Source organism: Miscanthus floridulus, chromosome 10, assembly GCF_019320115.1.
Source record: "Miscanthus floridulus cultivar M001 chromosome 10, ASM1932011v1, whole genome shotgun sequence".
In the NCBI taxonomy this organism is placed as follows: domain Eukaryota; kingdom Viridiplantae; phylum Streptophyta; class Magnoliopsida; order Poales; family Poaceae; genus Miscanthus; species Miscanthus floridulus.
The window spans coordinates 16,589,206-16,608,790 of NC_089589.1; the positions used below are offsets into that span (position 1 = coordinate 16,589,206).

At 51.3% G+C, this 19,585-nt stretch overlaps 1 protein-coding gene across 1 annotated transcript; it reads left to right on the plus strand.

Annotated features, from left to right (window-relative positions):
- Nucleotides 1-287: 287 nt before the first annotated feature.
- Nucleotides 288-4,695, plus strand: LOC136487752 (ERAD-associated E3 ubiquitin-protein ligase HRD1-like). Its single transcript, XM_066484856.1, has 8 exons — nucleotides 288-413; nucleotides 660-1,278; nucleotides 2,223-2,399; nucleotides 2,473-2,622; nucleotides 2,703-2,908; nucleotides 3,048-3,183; nucleotides 3,384-3,603; nucleotides 4,350-4,695. The coding sequence occupies exons 2-8, from the start codon at nucleotides 746-748 to the stop codon at nucleotides 4,437-4,439; spliced, it is 1,512 nt and encodes a 503-aa protein (XP_066340953.1). The 5' UTR covers nucleotides 288-413; nucleotides 660-745; the 3' UTR covers nucleotides 4,440-4,695.
- Nucleotides 4,696-19,585: the final 14,890 nt, after the last annotated feature.

Below are 19,585 nucleotides of genomic sequence, written 5' to 3' on the forward strand. Positions count from 1 at the left end.
AATACTCCCTCCGTTCGAAACTACAAGTTGCTTTGACTTTTTTGATATATCTATTTTTCTATATATCTAGATATAATAATATGCCCAGATACATAGCAAAATGGATAAAATTCAATTGGAACGGAGGGAGTAGTTCAAACAAAGCACGAATGATCTGTTTTGGACCAATGGGCCTAGACAACTAGTTTCCATGGGCCTTAGTTTCCGTTCCTAGTTTCCAGGCCCAGGCGAAAACAGCCCCGGCCCCCGGACTGCGTTTGACTTCCACCCTGCTGTCTCTGTTTCTTCGGATTCTTCTCCCTTCAGGCGTTCACCCCCTCTTCTCTCGTGGCGACGACGGCGACAGACGCCGCCGCCCTACGCCAGGTGCCACGGTCCGTCGGTTCCTTCGCCAGCGAAGAGCACCCAACCAGGTGTGCCGTATTCCCACCCCTTCTCTTACCTTCCTGTTGTGCGAAACGGAGCTCGCAAACCCTAACTTAAGCTATTTGGCTATCTGTATCCGGATCTGATCTAATTACAGTGTATATGTATATACGTGTTTTATTATTACTACCAATTTCGATTTTTTTCTAAATATTATCGCCCAAGTTCTTCACTGGCTCCGCCCCCTTGTTTGGATTAGCTGGCTGACAATTTGGATCGTTCGTTTGTTGTAGGCGACCCAGTGGCGTTCTGGTGCGGTTTCGCTGCGGCAATCGTTGGGTGATTTCCAGCGGGCGGGCGGCGGCCCCCGGTGGCGAAGATGATCCGACTACCGACGTACGCGGCGTTCAGCCTGCTGGCGACGGCGTCCGCGGCGTACTACGCGTTCAGCAGCCGGGAGCAGTTCTACCCGGCGATGGTGTACCTCTCCACCTCCAAGATCTGCTTCGTGCTGCTCCTGAACATGGGCCTCGTCGCCATGTGCGTCGCCTGGCAGCTCGCCAGGCGCCTCTTCCTCGGCTCGCTCCGGGAGGCTGAGGTCGAGCGCCTCAACGAGCAGGCCTGGCGGGAGGTCATCGAGATCCTCTTCGCCGTCACCATCTTCCGGCAGGACTTCTCGGTGTCCTTCCTCGCCATGGTCGCCGCGCTGCTCCTCGTCAAGGCGCTGCACTGGCTCGCGCAGAAGAGGGTCGAGTACATCGAGACCACGCCCTCCGTGCCCTTGCTCTCGCACGTCAGGATCGTCTCCTTCATGGTTTTCCTGCTCACCATCGACTGCCTCTTCCTGTCTAACTCGCTTAGGTCACTCATACAGAAGCGGGAGGCGTCCGTTGCCATCTTCTTCTCCTTTGAGTAAGCTCAATTTTCTTTTCTTTTCTTTAATTTCGCCTAAATGCCTTTTGTGTGTGCGTGGAAATTCTGCACTCTCTGTTTTCATTTTATCACTGTATCAATGTGACACTACAATAATTTGTCCTCTTCCGCAACATTATTAGAGTGGGTGTAGAGATTGATTAGATTGGTCAAACTCTTTTATATGACATTTCCCAAGATAATGGGCAAATATTTGCAAAACGGAGAAGTACTACATATTAGGTCTGTATAACAAGTGAGTGTCTTTTTGTAGTTGCACTGTACCATGCCTGCCACAAAGGTCTTAATTCTTCAGTAGTGTAATCTCTTTCCATTTTGTGTACGGTCCTTTGCAGTTTGCACTGCCCTATACTACATGAATAATGCCAGCTTTGCAGTTATTTTTTTATTTGCTCTTAGAAGGGCAGGCCAGGTGCAGTGGTGAGAGCTGTCTCACTGAGTCACCAGGTCGTGGGTTCGAAGCAGCCTCTCCATAGATTTTGCGGGGGAAAGGCTTATCTCGGTTTAGCCCTTCCCTAGACCCCACTCATGTGGGAGCCTCCGGTACTGGGTCTGCCCTTTTCTTATATATGCTGCCATGAATATATCTACTTTCACTACCTCAACAGTCTCAAGCTTGCTAATCAGTTCATCTATATGCTCTTGTTGCTTATTACGAGATGTTAGTCTACAAGCTTGTCTAGTTATGTCTGTTTAGGTTTGAGCAATACTTAGTGTCTGCAAAGTATTAGGTCCATTTAGCATGAAACTCCAGCTATACTTCTAATTCTTTGCTTCTTGCTTCCAAGGCAAGGGGTATGCCTTACAGGCTAGGTAATAGCCCCATATTTCTTATTTCTAAATTCATTGCAATTTTTTATTGATGTATCATTTTAAGATCCAAAATACGCAATAATAGCTAACAAGTATAAATCATGTTTCAGGTATATGATACTAGCAACATCCACAGTATCAACATTCGTGAAGTATATATTCTATGTCAGTGACATGCTAATGGAAGGCCAATGGGAGAGAAAGGCAGTGTATACATTTTACTTGGAGCTCATCAGTGACCTTGTGCACCTGTCCTTATACATGCTCTTCTTCATAGCTATCTTCCTGTAAGTTCTCTTATTATGGTACTCTGATACTATAATGTAAACTATGGTTGTTGATTCATTATACTGATATCAGAAACTATGGTGTCCCGCTGCACTTGATTCGTGAGCTATATGAGACCTTCCGCAACTTCAGAATTCGCATTGCAGATTATGTACGCTACAGAAAGATCACTTCCAACATGAATGAACGCTTTCCAGATGCTACAACAGAAGAGCTCGATGCGTAAGTTTTATATTGTAACTTTGGCGATTCAGTTGACTCGACTATAAAATTTGTTGTCATTTGAATTTTATTGTATTCAGGAGCGATGCTACATGTATTATTTGCCGTGAGGAGATGACTACAGCAAAGAAACTGCTCTGCGGGCATCTGTTCCATGTGCATTGTCTAAGGTCTTGGTTAGAGCGCCAGCACACTTGCCCTACATGCAGAGCTCCAATCATTCCCGCAGATAATGGACGTGCTGCATCAGCACGACAACATGGAGCTCAAGCCGGAGTTCAGCCTGGTGAGTTTCCTTTTCTTGATCTGATCTTATTTCCCCCACATATTCTGATTTTAGTCTTCATTGGTATCATAGAGGACTGCACTCTGTGGTCGGTCTATATTTGTGATTTCTGTTTTGATGTGAGAAAAGGCAACTACAGGTATTGCTACTCCATCCTCAGAAGGAGCACCAGGTGAGAACATGAGCAGGCGCCAAGCAAAACTTGAAGCTGCTGCAGCGGCAGCTTCTTTATATGGAAGATCTTTTGTTTATCCTCCAGCAAACACCCTAAACAGGTATGTTTCTGCAACTGTCTAAAGTCTAATCACGAAGTTTTTCATCTTGCCAAACTGGGTGGTTAACCATGCTTGTCTACTTTTCAGTACTTTGTATTCACTATAATTTAATTATTACTATATTTATAGCATAATAAAATGTATGGGTGTTATGATATAAAGCATAAAATACTAATACGTATGTTGTATTCAACCAACAGGTCTGGTCCTCTGCTGTCTACATCAAGCACACCACAATCTGAAGCAAGTAGCTCCAATCAGTCACAAAAAGACCAAGAAATGCAGTTCCGAAACAGCAACGATGGTTTAGTGCCTCTGCCTTTTAATGCAAATGGTGCTGTTGGTTCAGGAACAAGCACAAGGGATCTTGAAAATTCACTGCAGAAGGCACAAGAAAACTTTATTAAAAGCCAGATTGAGGTAAGAAAGAATCTTTATCCCAAAAGTACTCGGCTCACATCCTTCCATGCTACTTTATGATGTGATCAACAAGCGCTGCATACAAGCTATAATGAGCTAGATAGGTCTACAATGACTGCTTGAAAGTTGCAATATCATAGATATTTCTGTTGCAAGCTCATCTTTAGCTGCAATCGTGCAAAGCTGCATACTCTGTGACCTTCATATGTACTGATGACTTGTGTGACATCCGACATGGATGGATAGCTTCTGAATCAACAATTGATTATTCGACTCAACTTGCATCTATCTAATGATTCATTCATTGCATGATCACACACGAAAATGAATTTGTTGTGCTAGGTATCTGTGTGATGTTTTTAATACATTCGGATTATGTTAACGAAAGTTAACAGTTTGGAGATGTTACAGTCTGCTTGTCATTGAGTACTGCTGTAAATATGCAAATATGCCATCCATTGCATGCAATCTATGATCTACATTTTACTGTAGGCTGCAAGTTCATGAGCTTTGAACAATTACACAATCTGACTTGTTTTCTCTCAAGTCGTGAATGCTTTTCTTGTATAGCACTCAGTAACTAGATTGGACCAGCCTGTTGCATTTGTGCACGTACGGCAATTATTGGGCGACTTGTTGTTTCACCTTTAGTTTATAATGACATGCTTAACATAATGCATAGATTTCTTTCATTGATATATCAATAATATCCAACAACCCTGATAAGCTGTACATCTTCTATCCAGATGTTACAAATCCAACTGCAAATGGTGCAGTGTGGCGCCGCTGCGTCGCCCAGTAACAATGGGAATGCTGAGCACACAAAGAATGACTGAATCTGTAAACAGGCACTCCTGCGTCACGGAGTAATCATGAGAATGCTGAGCACACACAGCTGAATCTGTAAATAGGCGGAGATGAGGATGGGATAAAAGAAAGCAAAGAATCGGCGATACCTGGGGGAAACTGTTACATGATGCCTTGCCTTGAATTTGGTAGGCTTGTTAATTTATGCTTCCCTGTTAGTGCCTTATTGCCAACACCAGACGTTTCTTCTATGTCATGTGTGTGGTGGTTTCTGTAGTTTGGGTACATCAAGCCTATATAACCTTTTGATGGGAGAACAATGGCTGGTTTAATCATGAGATTACACAAAATTCTTCTACCGAGGGAAAATAGAAATGACTTTTTTTCTTGCCTATCCATGATATCAGGAAAGTCTGTAGATTTTATGTTTACTGGAGTCAAACAGAACATTTGGCTGGTGGTTGGATGTTGAACACAGTGGAAATTTCGGTTGTATCCGTGATAAGGGAGTTTTTTTTAAATAAAAGAAATAAAGAAAACTGTATATTCGTATAAAGTTTATCTGTGTGTTGATGCTGTAAATACAGGTTGCTAAATTTGCTTGAAAGGTTTAGTTCCGCTGCTTTCCCCGAATTTGATGTGTTGGGAGGCGCTGACAAATATTCCACTACCTTCCTGATCCTGGTGTCCCTGGATCTGGTTGAAACATAAGACTACAAGTTGGTTTCCGTGGGCCGTGGCGTTGGATCGTCGGCCCAATCGACCGTGGAAGACGAGTGTGCAGCAGGGCAGAGCCGGCGAGGTCCTTGAAACCGTTTGATTGCATTTCGTGATAATTCTTGGCAGCTGGAACTGGTAGTAGCTCGAGTCTTGATTGATTGACTCGTGAATTCATCGACGATTCTTGTCCAAACTGTCCGTATAGGAATTTTGTCTACTAGTGAGACTTTTATTGATTGGCTCGTGAATTCATCCATGATGCTTGTCTGTACAGTCCGTATAGGAATTTTGAGTATAAATTTTTCCCAATCAGGTTTACACCTCAACTTTTGAGAGGAAAGTCTTCTAATTGTATAGTATTATTGTAGATCATAGATTTATATCGTTTCAAAAAAAAAAGTATATTTTTTTTATAAGAGCCAATGTCATTATGCGACTGCGCGATCCTGGCTAGACTTAGTCTAACTTTGCCCGGTCCATGCCACCTATCATCATACTGTCAATGTCTCCAAGGCGAAAGCGCTCATGGCCTCACCCGCATCACCAACAATACGGTAATTGACACGGCCAAAGAGAACTCTAACCACGTACGTCTCATTAGATGTACGGTGAGCGACACGTCGAAGACAAAAATCCTCATGGTATCCGCCTGTGCCATCAAATAGCATGGCAGCCGACACACACAAAGCCTCATCCACAAGGACGGAACAAATGGTGAGGCGGGAAGGGGGGCTCAAGCCCCCTAGAGCATGCCCTAGATGTTTTAGCTACACTCATTAGGTCATCCACAATGTGTTCCCTAAGTGATGCTTGAAAGAGAGTGTGGAAACAGGCACAATATTGCCAAGTAATGCTCGAAGTGACTGAAAAAAACCAATATCAGCGACTCCCAAATTTTTAAGATAATATTGTTTTGTGGTACTTAGATAATAATATTGTCTCTACGATACTTGCGCGAATGAAAATGATAGTGGAGAAGAAGTGTACCTTATTGCGTTTGTGGGTCCTAATTTTCTAGCTAGATATCACCAATTCCCTTTTGTCTGTATAGTACGACTTTATTGGTAGATGGTTGTTTTGTTGCTTCAGAGTCCGCTTATTTTTCTAGCTTCGTTCACCGGCACATTGTTAGATGGATTTAGAGGGGCTAGCCACTAGCATGTGTTCTTGGAGGTAAAGATGAAGAGGAATAACAACATGGGCTAGCAAATCAGTGGGCTGAACATGTCTGTTGTGCTTTATAGCCCTATTCGCTTGGAGGAATTTGGAGGAATCTGGAGGAATTTGTGAAATTATGAACAGTAATTTTCAGCCAGAGTAAAATGCACTGTAGGTCCTTAAACTATTGGCTCCTTCCCATCTACGTCCTCAAACTATTAAACCAACTATCTAGGTCCCTGATCTATTTCCGCGGCACACGCACGGTCCAGATGCAGCCACGTCAGCCACATAATCCGACGTGGCCGTGCCAGAGTGGCAGATGAAGGGCGAGGTCATCGCATTTTATTAATCCCCCCTCCCGTGAACGTTGTCTTCCTTACTTTCAACTGCAGCCACCCTCTCCCCCAATCTCTGTCAGCCGAGAGAAGGCAAGGGCAGGCCGGGGCGGCGGCGAACTCGCGGGCAGGGAGAGATCACGAGGGCGGGCCGGGGCTACGGCGAACTCACGGCCCCACCAACGTCGGTGTCAATGAGCTCCGCGGTGGGTGCCGCCCGGCCGCACAAATTGCGGTGCGGCGGCACCATGGCAGGGCGTCGACTATTGAAAGGGGAGCTGGCTCCAACCTATGGTAAGTGCCCTAGAGCTGTATCCTATACTCAATGCTATCTGTGCCAGATCAATTTGGAGGCGTAGTAGTTGGTCTGGTAGGCTTGCTTGATATGCTCCGATTCGGTGCTTAATTTTAGGGTTGTTTTTCGTTCTTTAGGGCCTGACGATGAAGAGTTTTCTGTGGAAGTGCATCATAATGGATTTTTCTGTGGGTCTGGTGTTGATCGAGTGTACCTCGATGGCAAGGTCGATTGGTTCGACAATATCAAAGTGCAGTACTGGTCTTTTAATGCAGTAGATGAGATATCAGTGGTGCTAGGTTATGATCTGGGTGTTCCAATGTGGTGGTTGTTGCCTGAGCAGGACTTGTCAACCGGTTTGCGTTTGATTGCATCAGATAAAGAAGCATAGATAATGAAGCAAGTTGCATTTAAGGTCAAGAATTATGTGCTTTATATGGACCATTACAATACTGTTGATGGCAACAACTGGGAGGACATTGTGTACAACCCAATTGCAACCTTACCCAAAGTGATTAGTCCTTCAAAGGTGCCTACCCCTGCTAGGACAGAATGTGCTGATGGTGATGACAGTGAATGCAGTTCAGATGTTGATTTTGTTGACACTGACTATGCAGTTCGAGATGATGATGATGACCTTTTTTGTGATGATGTTGATGAAGGTGTGGTTGATGAGGGTTGTTGGGTACCATAAAACGGGGTACCCCGAGTGTACACCAAAAGGAGCACTTAAATCCCATCAACGACAAAGTTAGAGGGTAAACCATGGGCTCATCACCAGCCCCGTCTGAGCCCACCAAGCTCTCCGCCTCGCCTCAGGCCTCGCACAGGAGGTCTCGGCGTCCTGATGCAATCTTTGCCTCGCGCGAGGCCTCTCACGGGAGGCCTCGGCAAGGAGCCCAATCTCCGTCTCGCCCGAGGCCCCATGCCTACAACCTCGAATGAGACAACTATTCTCCGTATCGCTCGAGGCCGGCTTGTCCATAGCCCGTCGCCCCTGCCTCGACCGGTCTTCCCAATAGCATGTCATGTCCCATTAATGCGTCAACCACTCCCGCAATCTCAGCCGGACGACGGCTCGACACTGCGGAGTGGTCGACGGGGCATGAGGTCGCATCAATGCCATACCGGCTAAGACAGGGCACAGCGGGGATTACCGGCCACTGTATTCTAACGCTGTGCCCACGATCAGTGCCCGCACTACACTGTGCCCCACGATCCCCGCCTTGAAAACAACACGACATGGGTAGCTTGGCCCGTGTCATCATCGCCTCCGAACCAGCACACCAGATCAACCGCTCCCTCCGGGCCTCGGCACTCTGTACCAGGGTCTCGGCTATCTCGGGATTCACGTCTGCCGAGACCCCCCACCGTGGTTCGGCCTTGGCACCGACCGAGCCTCGGCCTCGCGCACAGTTAATCCACAGCGACCCGCACGCTGACCGCCGTACCCGCTTCGAGGCAGCCTTGGAGCTCCCATGACGCACAGGATCGGATGTGACCTGCACGCCGCCCCAGTGCTCCAAGGACGGACCACCCCGACGACTACGCCGCCACAGGAACAGGCTACAGGGCTCGGACATGCCGCCTCTATTCGCACGATGCCGTATAGTTAGCACATGTACTACCCTTGTTCTCCCTTCAAACTATAAAAGGAAAGGACTTGGGCCATTTCTAGGGGACAGGTTCTCTCGAAGAGCAACACCCTATAACACGCACACTTCCCTGCCGCTTGAGAGCAATGTCTCAAGCAGCCCACATCACTCCCTGCCGAGACCTAGGACTGGCTCCCTCTCTCACCTAGCTTGTAACCCCCTACTACAAGCACTTCGGTGCAAGGAATACAAGATCAATCTCCCAGACTAGACATAGGGCACGAATTGCCCGAACCAGTATAAGCCTTGTGTCTCTTTGCATCACCATCCAGAATCGGGAACACACAGAACAAATTCACTAGTTGGTTGAGGACCCCCCGGTCCAAAACACCAATAGTTGGTGTGCCAGGTAGGGGTATCTACGTGTCAGCTTCATCATCCCAACAAGTTCTGGATGGCAGACCCCGTACGACCGCTACGTCTCGACACGGTGGTGTGGTTTGGGAGCCTAGAGCTCATGTCTCTAGGGCACGAGTACGACATGGTACTTCTCACACCCCAAGCCCCGCCTACCGACGATGACGACGTCACGCACCGGCAGCCCAGGCGCAGGCGGTGCCTGGGCGGCCGCTCACGCCGCGCTCGCCGGGCACGACGCGAGCAGAATCACCCCGATGCTACGCGAACCTAGGGCGACTCGCCGCTCTCCGCCGGTATCCTACGACCAGCTGTTGGCGTAGGGTCCCTGGTTGGGGATCTGTCCAGCCTGAGCCTAGACAAGGGAAAAACGCCGGTGGCACCCGGCGACGCCCCGACATCAAGCTCTGCTCCACCACTCCCTGAGGAGCCAACTCCGGCGGAGCAGTGCCCGGCGACGGCACTATCTCCATACCCCTTCGGGTTGAGAAATGCCGCCGCATCTTATGCTTACGCCTACGCTTCCGCTCACGCGGATCTCTCAGAGCGCCGCCAATGCTTCGCTCTCAACTTCGACACCACTGCGTCGACCCACACCCATGCCGACTCATCAGAGGAGGATGAGGCATGGGCTAGAGCGGATTTCTTCGACCTCCACGACCGCGAAACCATGCGCCGCTTCCTGGCCGCTAGTGACTATTGCTTTGGCTACTCCGATTCTGACGGTGAAAGTACTTACGATCCCACTCGTGAGTGCTTCCACGTCGGACTTGGGATGCCAAGCATGGGCGACAAGGACGAGGGGGCAGACAACCGCACTCCGCTTCATCAGGGAATGGGCGATGCTACGCCTTCACGCATTGTCCCATCGGCAGCACGGAACGAGAACCTTGCCCTCAGACAATTCCGACGCCCGAACCTAGAACAACTCCATGAGCTTTAGGCCAAGGTCGAGCAAGATTGACTCCTTCTGCAACAGCTCCGAAGCACTCTTGAGCAGGAGCAGCAAGGTCGTGGTGATGGTGGAGGAGCCTGGTGATGGGCTCACGACGTGCACCACCGCATCAATGATGACGAAGGGGACGATTATCCCCCAATCTTCAATCGCGCTAGCTAGAATGTCGTGGCTGCGGCAATGCTAGTGCACGTGATGCCCGAGCCCTCCACCATGAAAGGATGATGGGTTCGCGGTGAGCTCCGGGATCTCCTCGAGACCGCCGTGGTGCAGACGGCCAAGAGTTCTGCCTCTCGGCGGCGTGGCACCGTCTCGGACCTCCCCTCAGCACCGCATTGGTAGGATAGGGAGGCCTCGGTTCGTCCCAAGCCCGCTCAGGTGCCGGCAATCGATAGGGTCCCCCCGGTCCATGACCGCCTCGATAACCGACGCGAGGCGTAGGGTGACCATGAGGTGGTCGGCCGACGACGACGCCATGACAGTGAGGGGCCTGCTCGAGGCTACCATCCGCATCGGGGCGGCCGCTACGACAGCGGAGAGGACCGTAGTCCTTCTCTCGAACCGCCCGACCCCCGAGTCTTCAGCAAAGCCATCCGCAACGCTTAGTTTCTAGCCCAGTTTCGCCAGCCAGCCAACCTCACAAAGTATAGCGGCAAGACCAACCCCAAGCTCTGGCTTGCCAATTACTGCCTGGCTTGTTAGCTAGGTGGCGCGGACGATAACCTGCTCATCATCCGCAACCTCCCCTTGCTCTTGTCAGACTCAGCGCAAGCCTAGCTCGAGCACCTTCCTCCCTCTCAGATCCACGACTGGCGCGACTTGGTTAGGATCTTCGTTGGGAATTTCCAGGGCACATACGTGCGCCCTGGAAACTCCTGGGACCTTAAGAGCTGTCGCCAGAAACCAGACGAGTCTCTCCGAGACTTCATCCGGTGCTTCTCTAAACAGTGCACCGAGCTGCCCAGCGTCAGTGATTTAGAGATCGTCTAGGCTTTTCTCTCTGGCACCACCTGTCGAGACTTGGTCCGAGAATTGGGCCAGAATGTGCTGCGCTCGGCTACCGCGCTCCTCGACATCACCACCAACTTCGCCTCGGGCGAAGAGGCTGTAGGGGCCATCTTCCCCGAGAATGATGCAAAGGGGAAGTGGAGGGACGAGGCCCCCGAGGCCTCAGTTCCCCGCCTCCCCAAAAGAAAGAAAAAGGATCGCCAGGGGAAGCGGGCCATCCTCGAGGCTGATCTGGTCGTGGCCGCAGAACGCAAGAATCCCCAAGGCCCTAGGGGCCCCAGACCTTTCGACGACATGCTTAAGAAACCCTACCCTTATCACCAAGGCCCGGTCAAGCACGCCCTCGAGGATTGCTCCATGCTACGGCGTTACTATGCTAGGCTCGGGCTCCCCGACGACGACGCCAAGCAGAAGGGCGCCGGCGACCGGGACGATGACAAGGACAACGGGTTCCCCGAGGTACACAATGCCTTCATGATCTTCGGTGGACCCTCGGCGTGCCTTACGGCGCGACAACGAAAGAGGGAACGCCAAGAGGTCTTCTCGGTCAAGGTGGCCACTCCTCGGTACCTCGACTGGTCTCGGGAGGCAATCACCTTTGATCGAGATGACCACCCCAACCATGTTTCGAATCCCGGGCAGTACCCACTTGTTGTCGACCTGATCATCGGCAACACCTGACTCTCCAAGGTGTTGATGGACGGAGGCAGCGGCCTCAATATCCTCTACGCCAACACCCTGGAGCTCTTGGAGATCGACCGATCGAGGCTCCAAGGCGACACCCACCCTTCCACGGCATCGTGCCAGGGAAACGCACGTGACCCCTTGAGCACATCGACCTTCCCGTCTGCTTCGGCACCCCCTCCAACTACCGCAAGGAAGTCCTTACCTTCGAGGTGGTCGGGTTCAGGGGAACCTACCATGCCATCCTGGGGCGGCCGTGCTACACCAAGTTCATGGCAGTCCCCAAGTATACCTACCTCAAGCTCAAGATGCCAGGCCCCAGCGGTATCATCACGATTGAGTCCACGTATGAACATGTATACGACTGCAACATCGAGTGCATCGAGTATGCCGAGGCTCTCGCGGAGGCCGAGACCCTCATCGCCAACCTCGACCAACTCAGTGGTGAGGCGCCTGACTCCAAGCATCGTGTAGGGGTGTTCGAGCCCGCGGAGGCCATCAAGCTCGTCCCGGTCGACCCCGCCTGCCTCGACGATCGGGCGCTGAGGATCAGCGCCACCCTCGACATCAAATAGGAAGCCGTGCTCATCGACTTCCTCTATGCGAATGCCAACATATTCGCATGGAGTCCCTCGGACATGCCGGGCATATCGAGGGAGGTCGCCGAGCACGCCTTGGACATCTAGGCCGACTCTAGGCCGGTGAAGCAACGCCTGCGCCGATTCAACAAGGAAAAGCGTAGGGCCATCGGTGAGGAGGTGCAGAAACTCTTGGTGTCCGGGTTCATCAAGGAAGTGTCCCACCTAGAGTGGTTGGCTAAGCCCATGTTAGTTAGGAAGAAAAATGGGAAATAGAGGATGTGTGTAGACTACACCAGTTTGAACAAAGCCTATCCAAAAGTCCCCTTCCCATTACCCCAAATCGATCAGATCGTTGATTCCACTGCAGGGTGCGAGACCCTATCTTTCCTTAATGCGTATTCTGGTTACCATCAAATCAAGATGAAAGAGTCCGACCAGCTTGTGACTTCTTTCATCACCCCATTCGGCATGTACTGCTACGTGACTATGCCTTTTGGCCTCAGAAACATAGGGGCCACATACCAGCGGTGCATGACCTAGGTCTTTGGTGATCACATTGGGGAAACCATTGAGGCCTATGTGGACAACATCATGGTCAAGACTAGAAAGACCGAGGATCTCATCGACGACTTGAGGATAGCCTTCAAATGCCTTAGAGAGAAGGGCATCAAGCTCAATCCCGAGAAGTGTGTGTTCGGGGTCCCTCGAGGCATGCTCTTGGGATTCATAGTCTCGGAACACGGCATCAAAGCCAACCCAGAGAAGGTCTTGGCCATAACCAGCATAGGACCAATCAGAGACCTCAAGGGAGTGCAGAGGGTCATGGGATGCCTTGTGGCCCTAAGCCGCTTCATCTCACGCCTCGGCGAAAAAGGCTTGCCTCTGTACCGACTCTTGAGAAAATCCGAGCGTTTTTCTTGGACCTCCGAGGCCGAAGAAGCCCTCGACAGACTCAAAGCGCTGCTCACAAATCCTCCTATCCTGGTACCCCTAGCTAGGGACAAGGCCCTCTTACTCTACGTCGCCGCAACAACCCAAGTGGTCAGCGCTGCCGTGGTAGTAGAAAGGCAAGAAGAGGGGCATGCTCTACCCACCCAACGACATGTTTACTTCATCAGCGAAGTGCTCTCTGAAAGGTCCTAATATGGCTAGAGGGGGGGTGAATAGCCTATTTAAAAATCTACAAATCAACTAGAGCAATTTGATTAGTGTGACAAATAGCGTAATGCAAACTTGCTCTAGCTCTACAAGGGTTGCAAGCCACCTATCCAACAATTCTAGTTGCAATGAATACTTAGGCACACAAACTTGCTATGTAATTACTCACTAAGAGCTCTCAACCTTGCTACTCTAAAGAGCTCAACTAGATGAATGTAAATAATAAAGCAAGCTCTCAATTCTAATTACACTAAAGAGCTTGTATCAACTAGTTTGCAAGAATGTAAATGAGTGAGTAGAGTGATTATACCGACGTGTAGGGGATGAACCAATCACAAGATGAATATATAGCCAATCACCGGGAGAATGTCAAAGAAGAGAGACAATCGATTTTCTCCCGAGGTTCACGTGCTTGCCAACACGCTACGTCCCCGTTGTGTCGACCAACACTTGGTGGTTCGGCGGCTAAGAGGTGTTTCACAAACCTCGTCCACACGATTGGACACCGCAAGAACCGACCCACAAGTGAGGTAACTCAATGACACGAGCAATTTACTAGAGTTACCTTTCGGCACTCCGCCGGGGAAGGTACAACTCCCCTTACAATCACCGGAGATGGCCACGAACAATCACCAATTCGTGCCGATCCTCCACCGCTGCTCCAACCGTCTAGGTGGTGGCAACCACCAAGAGAAACAAGCGAAATCCGCAGCGCAACACGAATACCAAGTGCCTCTAGATGCAATCACTCAAGCAATGCACTTGGATTCTCTCCCAATCTCACAATGATGATGGATCAATGATGGAGATGAGTGGGAGGACTTTGGCTAAGCTCACAAGGTTGCTATGTCAATGAAAATGTGCAAGAGATGTCCCTTGAGCCGGCCATGGGGCTATAAATAGAGCCCCCATCAAATAGAGCCGTTATACCCCTTCACTGGGCAATACGCGCTCTGACCGGACGCTCCGGTCATACTGACCGGACGCTGGCCCTCAGCGTCCGGTCGCCCGATGGACGCCGCGCGTCACCAGCTTCAAACGCTGTTCGTCAGATTTCAACGGCTACAAAGCTGACCGGACGCTCCGGTCAAAACTGACCGGACGCTGAAGCCCCAGCGTCCGGTCGTTTCCAGTAAGCTCCCCGAGGCATGTTTTTTCGACCGGACGCGTCCGGTCCACCTTGACCGGATGCAGACCAGCGTCCGGTGCTCAACCCCAGCGACTGTGCCGTCTGACAGCTCGACCAGACGCAGCCCTTCAGCGTCCGGTCGCTGAGTGACCCAGCGTCCGGTCAGTAGACCGACGCCAGCATCATTTCGACCAACTCCATTTCAACTCTAACTTCTTCACCCTTTCTCAAGTGTGCCAACCACCAAGAATTTTGCATCCGGCGCAATAGAAAATAGACATTTCATTTTTCCAAAAGCGCCGAATCCCGCCTCGCAAGCTCGGCGGGAGGGAGAGCGGGACCCAAACCCATCTCAACCCTGCAAACACCTTGCGCACATATGTTAGCATATTTTCACAAATATTTTCAAGGGTGTTAGCACTCCACTAGATCCTAAATGCATATGCAATGAGTTAGAGCATCTAGTGGCACTTTGATAACCGCATTCCGATACGAGTTTCACCCCTCTTAATAGTACGGCTATCTATCCTAAATGTGATCACACTCACTAAGTGTCTTGATCACTAAAACAAAATGGCTCCTACATTTTATACCTTTGCCTTGAGCCTTTTGTTTTTCTCTTTCTTCTTTTCCAAGTTGCATTTGACCATCACCATGCCATCACCATTGTCATGATCTTCGTCATTGCTTCATCACTTGGAGTAGTGCTACCTATCTCATAATCACTTTGATAAACTAGGTTAGCACTTAGGGTTTCATCAATTAACCAAAACCAAACTAGAGCTTTCACTCTCTGAGACCAAAACACGTTACCCCCACGTCCAGAAGCTGGTCTACGCCGTAGTCCTAGCCCGGCGCAAGCTACATCACTACTTCAAGTCTCACCCAGTGACTGTGGTATCGTCTTTCCCCTTAGGAGAGATAGTCCATAACCGGGAGGCCTCAGGCAGGATAGCCAAGTGGGCTATCGAGCTTATGGGGGAAGCCTTGACTTTTGCGCCTCGGAAAGCAATTAAGTCTCAGGTCTTGGCCGATTTTATGGCTGAGTGGACCGACACCCAATTACCACCTGCTCAAGTCCAGACAGAATGCTGGACCATGTACTTCGATGGGTCTCTGATGAAGACCGGGGCAGGCGCGGGTCTCCTCTTCGTCTCGCCCCTCGGAGTACACATGCGCTACATGGTGTGGCTCCACTTTGCTGCCTCCAACAATGTGGCCAAGTATGAGGCCCTCGTCAATGGCTTGCAAGTCACCATCGAACTTGGGGTACGGCGTCTTGATGTCCGGGGCGACTCGTAGCTCGTCGTTGATCAAGTCATGAAGGAGTCAAATTGCCTCGACCCCAAAATGGAGGCTTACTACAAGTTGGTACGTCGCCTAGAAGACAAGTTCGATGGTCTCGAGCTAAACTACATCATGCGGAAGTACAATGAGGCCGCCAACAAACTAGCAAAGATGGCCTCGGCACAAGCTCTGGTCCCCTCGAACGTCTTTGCCAGGGACCTCCACAAACCTTCCATTGACTACACCTTGGTAACAGAGGAGGGCCCACCTGTGGAATCCATGACGGGGCTCGATGCCCCCTCTACTGCCAAGACCCCCTCGACCAAGCTCGAGGTCATGAAAGTCAACACCGAGCCTCCGTAGACCGACCAGGATGCGGATTGGCGAATCCCGTTCCTCGATTGGCTTGATCGGGGGGAGCTTCCTAGTGACAGGACCGAAGCCCAATGGCTTGCGCGCCGAGCCAAGACTTACGTCCTCTGCAATGACGAATTGTACAGGCAAAGTCCCTCCGGTGTCCTCCAACGATGCATCACCATCGAGGCAGGGCGAGCCCTGCTTTGGGACTTACACGCAGGGGCCTGTGGGCACCATGCGGTGCCTCGGATGCTCGTCAGAAATGCTTTCCACCAAGGGTTTTGCTGGCCGACGGTGGTCACCGACGCCACCAAGCTAGTACGCTCCTGCGAAGGATGTTAGTACTATGCTCGACAGACACATCTCCCAGCCCTGGCCCTCCAAACCATCCCCATCACTTGGCCGTTCGCCGTATGGGGGCTCAACATGGTTGGGCCTCTACAAAAGGCCCCTGGGGGCTACACCCATCTACTGGTATCAATCGACAAGTTCTCCAAATAGATCGAGGCTCGTCCGATAAATCGAATCAAATCCGAGCATGCAGTGCTGTTCTTCACTGACATTATTGATAGGTTTGGGGTTCCTAACACCATCATCATCGACAACGGGACACAGTTGACTGGCAAAAAGTTCTTGACATTTTGCGACGACCACCACATCCGTGTGGCTTGGTCGGCCGTAGGACACCCAAGGACCAACGGCCAAGTAGAACGTGCCAATGGCATGATCCTATAAGGCCTCAAGCCAAGAATTTACAACCGGTTGAAGAAGTTTGGCAAGAAATGGCTCGCCGAACTCCCATCGGTCATCTAGAGCCTAAGGAACACTCCAAGCCGAGCCACGGGGTTCACGCCTTTCTTCCTGGTCTATAGGGCCGAGGCCATCCTCCCCACTGACTTGGAATATGGTTCCCTAAGGCTACAAGCCTATAACGAACAAAGTAACTGCACCACCCGAGAGGACGCCCTCGACCAACTGGAGGAAGCCCGAGACGTCGTGCTGCTACACTCGGCTAAATACTAGCAGACCCTATGGCGCTATTAGGCCCGATGCGTCTGAGGTCGAGACTTGAAGGTAGGCTACCTGGTGTTGAGGCTAGCACAGAGCAACAAGGGCCGCCACAAGCTGACCCCACCATGGGAAGGACCGTACATCATCACCCAAGTGCTGAAGCCTGGGACCTACAAGCTAGCCAACAAGAAGGGTGAAATCTTCACCAACGCTTGGAACATAGAACAGCTACATCGCTTTTATCCTTAAAATTCCAAGCATTGTATATATTGTTTCTCGGAATACAATTGAAACCCATTTTTTAGTTGTTCTAATTTCTCGAGAAATTCCCCGAGCCTATCGATGGTCTCGGCAATACGCTGACACTATAAGGGAGACTCGGCTCTGCCTCCACAGAACCAAATCTCCCTTAGGGGCTAGATGGGGGATTCCCCCTAAAGTCCCACGCACCATTTTTAGTCGTTTTTTGAAAAAATTCCTATGCCAAACCCTCTAGCACGCTCTAACGAATCGACTGTGGAAAACCCAAGGACCAAAAGCCCGTCTCAGGGCCAGAAGGCCGGTAGAGTCGCGAGACGGCCTAAGCCTCCGGGCTACGGCGCTCCCTCACCACCTTTCGCCTAGGGGACGGCTTAGGCCCCAAAGGGGTTTCTTGCAAAGAAATTAGATCGGAGACAACAAGAGGGCAGAGGCTCGGGAATACAAGACAAACGATTAAAGAAACACGAACACTTCCAAAGAAAGGCCTCCATGGCCACAAACGTTACGATACATAGTTAATTCCTACTCTATTTACATGGCCGCTTGGACCCAGGTCAAGGCTTAGGACCCCAAGCATCGGCAGACAGCGGGGGAGGAACCACCTCCTCTTCGAACAATGTGGCCAGCGCCATGCCAAGGCCTTCCACCGCCTCCAACAGCTTCGTCACCACCTTGTCGGCCTCATCGTCATCATCAGGCAAGACGTAGCCATCGCTGATGGCTTAAAGGTCGACACCAACATAGTGCGAGGTGATGACGGCCAGTGCATGCTTGACGCCCGTGTGCAGCGCTCCTCAGAGCCGCTCACGCACTTGACTACTCAGTGCAGTCAGATGGCTCCCAAGGGAGCTGCCTGACTGAACCCCCTCGACCATCAGGGCATCACAGGCGGCATGGGCGGCACTCTTCAGCGCCTCGTGCTCCCCGATCTCGGCCTCGAGCACCGTCTGCACCGCACTAGAAGCCTCGGCTGCCCGGGTAACCTGCGCCTCTGACTCTGCACCACAGAAAACGGAATGGGGTTAAGCGAGAGAAAAAACAAGCTAGCTAGGGACAGAAGCCTATGGAACTCACCCTTGGCCTTAAGCTCCTAGTGTTGGGCCTCGACCCGGAAGGCCTCAGCTTTCTCCTTCAGGCGCTAAGCCTCGACCCAAGAAGCCTCGGCCGCCCTAGAAGCTTCACTCCCCAGCTCTGTGTCACACAAGGAAGTTAGGGAATGAACATAAGGAAAAGAAAATAAAACGAGGGGACTAGGACTCACCCTCGGCCGTCCCCCTCCAAACCACAGCCTCGGTTCACGAGGCCTCAGCTGCTACAAGGGCCTCATCCAAAGCACCTTTTGTCAGCTGGTGCGCATTCTATTCTGCCCCTAGCTGCCCAGCAAGAGCCGTGGCCGAGGCCGTAGCTTCTATGGCTCGAGCCCTAAAGGCATCCCGATCACTAGCCGCGCGGGTGAGCTCCTCCTCCAACTCCTTGACCCGCGCCATCAGAGGGGCGAGCTGCTCCTGGGCCATGGCCGCCTCGACCTTTGTGTCGGCACAACGAAGGCGGAGGTCCTCCACCTCCGTGCTCCACGCCGATAGAAGCTCGTTGGTGCTTGCAAGAAGGCCCTTCTGCCACTGAAGCTGGTCCTAGACATCCCTCTCCCAGCAGAGGAAGACTGACTTCCCAAGAGATCGGGTCTCCAGCTCCTGGTGGAAATAGAACAGGGGTCAATCCCTACAAAGAAAACTTGGAAAAAAACCACCGCATGGGAAAAGAAAGCACGAATCTGGGCGACTCCAGGAAAATCGTTGGCCACCACAGACAGCGTCGTCCGTAGAGACCGCTCTGCCAGCTGGCGGTACTGCTCAAACATGCCTAGCGACCGCCCTCGGCCATGTCCTCGAGGGCAAATAGAGGCTCTGCCTCAGGATCATCCCGGCTTTGCCACAGGACATGCGGGTGGTTCCACCCATGGGGCTTGGGTCGCACCCATGCGAGGGCCGAGCTCCCCTCATCCGGGGTTGGAACCGGCTGTTCCACGACACCGACCACCTCGGCGTCGGCCATCTCCTGCGCCCAGGAAGTATCATCGGATGAGATAGGAAGAATCTCCACCTCCCGGGCGCTCTCTCGCAACGGTGGCAGGCCTTGAACCAAGGGTACCACCAAGGCCTCCATCGCCTTCATCTCCACTTCCCAGGCCGGTAGCCCCGCCATGATCACGTCAGCGTTGGTG

Bases quoted from the DNA above. Each gene is read 5' to 3' on its own strand.
- LOC136487752 (XM_066484856.1), top strand. From the start codon at position 746: ATGATCCGACTACCGACGTACGCGGCGTTCAGCCTGCTGGCGACGGCG. The intron at 2,623-2,702 runs GTAAGTTTTATA...TATTGTATTCAG, and splicing joins ACAACAGAAGAGCTCGATGC to GAGCGATGCTACATGTATTA. The intron at 3,184-3,383 runs GTATGTTTCTGC...TTCAACCAACAG, and splicing joins CCAGCAAACACCCTAAACAG to GTCTGGTCCTCTGCTGTCTA.